We start from the raw sequence: 4,838 nt of genomic DNA on the forward strand, positions 1-4,838 counted from the left end.
TTTGACTTAACTGATATAATATTCTTGAAAACTTATATTTAATGCAATATTAATATGTAAATTCTACATATTTATTGTGAATTCAATATTATCATATCATTAATAAATAAATTTAAAATGTGAAAATTGTAAAAGTTATTAAATTTTCAATCTCTATCTCGATCTTGGTTATGTAAAAACAGATGACAAATCCACAAGAAGATGACGTCTTAAACGTGGATCATACGTAACAGTAATAGGCCAGCTAATGGCCCATGTAAGAATAACACGTGTCATGTGATAGACGGCCAAGATTGATTTCGTAGTCATTGTCCTTTGAATACGAGGGCGAAAGCATGAATGGCAGAATATAGTAATAATGAAAACTTGTTATGGAGTTTGGAAGAATTAATATACAGTTCACATTCAACAGTGCTACAATTATATTTACTAATATCTTACCCTCTCCATTGTGCCAGAAAATAGAAGAGAGACATTGAGAGTGAGAGAAGGGAAGATGAGCTTCTTGAAGATATACAAGTTTTTGTTACATGGGGTGTTGAAGCTAGCTGGGATAAGGCCCCACACCATAGAGATCGAGCCAGGGACGATTATGAACTTTTGGGTCCCAACTGAAACCATTAACAACACCAACACGAAAAGAAAAAAGCCTGCCGTAGTTTTCCTCCATGGCTTTGGCTTTGATGGTATTCTAACATGGCAATTTCAGGCGTTAGCTTTGGCCAAAGAGTACTCCGTTTACGTCCCGGATTTCCTCTTCTTCGGTGGTTCCATCACCGACAAGACGGAGAGGTCGGTGGAGTTTCAAGCCGAGTACATGGCCAAGGGTTTGAGAAAGCTGGGTGTGGAGAAATGTACCCTGGTGGGGTTGAGTTATGGAGGAATGGTTGGTTTCAAGATGGCGGAGATGTACCCTGACTTGGTTGAGTCCATGGTGGTGACCTGCTCGGTTATGGCCTTGACTGAGTCGATCAGCAATGCTGGACTTGAGCGAATTGGGTTCCCAAGCTGGGCAGATTTTTTGCTTCCAGTGTCAGTTAAGGGCGTTGAGACCCTCCTTCAAGTTGCTACTTACAGTTTCCCAAAGTTGCCTAATTGGATTTACAAAGACATTTTGGAGGTAATATAGTTTTAATTTTGTAATATTAATTTAAAGGAAAACTTTTCATTATTTGGACTAATATTCGATAGGACAAATATCAGTTATTTTGTTTGGTTGGATTTGATTACTACTTAATTTCATGCATAAACTATATATCTTTAAATTATTGGAAGTGGCATTCATGTTGAGAGCTAGGATATATTTTTAAGAAATTGTAATTCCTTTTTCTTTTTTTCTGTTTTCATAATTATTGTAGGGGATCTTTATTTACAGAAAGGAGAAAGTGGAACTCCTTGAGGCTTTGGTCATTAGTGACAAGGAATTTACCATTCCTTGTTACCACCAGGTAATTTAGCAACTAAGTAAGCAGAATATTGTTAATTATTTATTTCTCCTTCTTTTTTATCTGCCAAAATTGGGTGAAGTGTATTTGATAAGGTTGATAAAACTATTAATCAACTAATAGTTAAATTTAAAGTTAAAACAGTCAACTGTTGGATTTATCTATTTCATCTAATAGATGATCAACAGCATATTAAATGACCTTCATTTATAATTAATATGTATTTATAATAAAGTTGAAAACTCGATATCAACAAAAAATTTAAAGCATGTTTAAATTACTTGATTATATATTGATATGATATGTTAAAGAAAATTCGCCATTCAATTTTACCTTTTTAAGATAAAAAAATTCTCTTCAGTAATTATTAATCGTTCTGTTTTAAGTTAATTGTCTCTTCTTAAAAATTAATGTTCTGCCATTGTTTGTCACACTCTTCTGTAATAATCTTGTGACCCCTAAATATAATCTGCATTAACAAATAAAACAATCTTGTGATCTTATATATATATATCCTACAGTTAAATTAACAATTATAAAAATAAATCAGAATCAATTAAATTATAAATATCTTTCATTTTTAAGGATAAATGAGATATCTTTCATATTTTCCTAATTAAGTGTAACATATATATATCTTCATAAGATTTTGCAATTGACTTTCTATTTACTAGAGAAACTTGTATGTATATGTCTACCTGTCAACCGGTTGTAAGAAAGCAGGAGGCTTGTCACGTCTGTTATCATCAACAATATTCTTTTGACTAAAACAGAATTAATTAATTAATTTCATAAAACAAATAAACCTACTCCGCCCTTTTTAATATTTTCTAAAGGTCAACCTGCCATACACGACAATGATAGTTCATATGAATAAGGAAAATTAGGGTTGAACGAGGCCAGTTTGATTACTTGTTGCAGAGTATATATCTTTTGTGGGGGCAGAATGACGAGATTTTTGACTTGGACACCGCCCGCAACTTGAAACAGTACGTTTCGCTAATACCTAAACTGTTTATGAAGTTACATGCGTCTAATATATTGTTACTGCATGATGATGAGTTTAAATTCATTTTGACAGGCAAATCGGAGAAAAAGCAAGTCTAGAATACATAGAGAAATCAGGTCACCTCGTTCAATTGGAGCGACCATTCGTGTACAACAGCCACCTCAAGAAAATTCTTGCTTCCATTTGGTCAAAAGAGAGAAGTCATGCCATCGATGCATTTCCGCAGCCGAAAAAGGAGTGATCACCTAGTCTTCGGAATTGAATTTTATCTTGTTCACATATAGGCCAAATCAGCCACAATGACAGTTTCTACGGGTACCCTAGGTTTCCGCTGTCGGTAGGCATGATGCTTTTATGGTATATTTGCCCTGTTTTTCTATGCAATTCTTAATTTCTGGGTATTCTGTATCGATGATTCTGCGTTTGTACTTTGAATGAGTCTACGAGAGTACGTATCACTGCTCGTGTCGTTATTCTTCCTGGTATCTTTTTCGGACTTTTGGTTTGTTTTTATCTGCTTTTTTGTTGTCAAATTGAATATACTGTTAACAATTAATCAGGCATTTAAAATGTATACACTGCAATGAGAACTTTTCTACAGGTTTAATTAGTTCACAAGACAATTTAAGTTTAGCTCTCGTCTGATTCAGCACATACGTTCTGGGAGTTTCTTCTGCTCGAACCCAGCTCTGTCAAAAACCCATTTAAACTCAACATGTCCGGAAGCGATTCTACCACGTGGCCCTCCAACTGGCTACAAACAGGAGTGTTCATACTTGGCTGATCTGAGTTAGTTTGCAGTTCGAAGAATGAAAAATTTGACTGATTTGGATTGAAATAATTGGGTCTTGGACTATGAATCTGATAGCAATTAATAAGGTTGCAAAGATTTATCGATTTTGAATTTTTTTTTTTGGCTTTAAACCAAATAGTGAACACCCTCATGTTCGTTACACTTGTAATCCGACAAAATGTGTGATCGTGGCTACGAAATTCATGTTCTTCTACTCTACTATATGTTCTGAAATATCTGCCAAATTGATAAAGTAAAGAGAGAGAGCAAAAACGGGTGAACTCCTTGAAGATGTACCCCAAGCCCTTGCCGCATTGGCTGATGAAGCTAGCGGGAGTGAGGCCCCGAACCATTGAGATCGAGCCAGGAACAGTCTTGAACTTTGGGGCCCCAAAGGAAACCACTACCAAGAGAAAAAGATACAAACCCGTTGTGGCGTTCCTCCATGGTTGTTGTTGACAAATAAGCTCTGCTTGCAAAATAAGGAGCAAGTTCCAACTTCAGCACATTTCTGTTGAGCATATGCCTGGGCGTTTAAAGGCTAAACGTCGAGTCCTGTATTAATTTAGTCCATTTAGATTATCCGCCAACAGAGTAGAGCTAGTTAATTTTTATTTAGAGATCAAGGATTAAGAAGAATAAAAGTTAAAATTTTTAAAATTAATATATTGAACTTAACATTAATAATAAAAATTTTTATAATAAACAATAATTTTATATAACGTATAAATTAAAAGAAACAAAAAGAAAAAACTTATAATAGTGCCCTAAGATACTTTTGTTCTATGATGGCAGTATTTTTTTTAATATAAACAACTAAATTATTTATAAAAAACTTATCATCTATTTTATTCAAAATCTTGCCTTTCTCAATATAAACAACAAAAAAATGAATATAGTCAATATCTAATATTTTTATTTTATTATATTTAAGTTTATAATACTAAATATTAAATTATAATGTATAAAATATAAATAGCTAAATATGATATACAGAATTAATAATTTTTTCTTATACTCAAGATAATTTTCTTTCAACTAAATATAAAATATAAAGCACATTAAAAACATATACTCAAATTAATTTTTTCTTATATAATTAAGATTAAAAAAAATTAATATATTAATGAAATTTTAAATAACAACCAATAATGTAATACTAGAACTTATATTTGAGAATTACATATACAATAATTTTTTAATTTTTAAAAATTAAAATTATTAAAAATAAAATTTACATAACAAAAAAAAACTATGATAAGTAGGAGATATAACTTATATAACAAAAAAAATAATTGATAATTCGTAAAAATTTAAAAAAAATCTATAAAAATTTAAAATATATGAGCAAATAGAATATAATTAAAAAAATAAATAATAATATTATAAATAAAAAATTAAATAAAAATTTTACCTTTTTATAATTTCATAATACAAAGACAAAAAAGAAAAAAAAAGATAGGTGGAAGAACTTAAAAAATAAAAAAAATTAAAAATTTGAGTAAAATTGATTATATTAATTATTTAGTATATTAATTATTTGTAACATTATTTTATTATTTTTAAATTATATTAATTGTTTAATAAAAAT

At 30.8% G+C, this 4,838-nt stretch overlaps 1 protein-coding gene across 1 annotated transcript; it reads left to right on the plus strand.

The window, feature by feature from the left end:
* The first annotated feature begins 394 nt into the window (after positions 1-394).
* LOC110418253 (uncharacterized) lies at positions 395-3,028 on the plus strand. Its single transcript, XM_021430926.1, has 4 exons — positions 395-1,120; positions 1,359-1,448; positions 2,367-2,434; positions 2,527-3,028. The coding sequence occupies exons 1-4, from the start codon at positions 497-499 to the stop codon at positions 2,693-2,695; spliced, it is 951 nt and encodes a 316-aa protein (XP_021286601.1). The 5' UTR covers positions 395-496; the 3' UTR covers positions 2,696-3,028.
* The last annotated feature ends 1,810 nt before the right edge of the window (positions 3,029-4,838 follow it).

The sequence above is a fragment of the Theobroma umbraticum genome, unplaced genomic scaffold (genome assembly GCF_002168275.2).
Source record: "Theobroma umbraticum cultivar Fairchild unplaced genomic scaffold, ASM216827v3 scaffold_50.0, whole genome shotgun sequence".
NCBI classification, from domain to species: Eukaryota; Viridiplantae; Streptophyta; class Magnoliopsida; order Malvales; family Malvaceae; genus Theobroma; species Theobroma umbraticum.

Excerpts from the sequence above, each read along its gene's own strand:
- LOC110418253 (XM_021430926.1), top strand. The coding sequence starts at position 497 with ATGAGCTTCTTGAAGATATACAAGTTTTTGTTACATGGGGTGTTGAAG. Across the intron at positions 1,449-2,366 it reads CCATTCCTTGTTACCACCAG|AGTATATATCTTTTGTGGGG; the intron begins GTAATTTAGCAA and ends TACTTGTTGCAG. Across the intron at positions 2,435-2,526 it reads ACCGCCCGCAACTTGAAACA|GCAAATCGGAGAAAAAGCAA; the intron begins GTACGTTTCGCT and ends TCATTTTGACAG.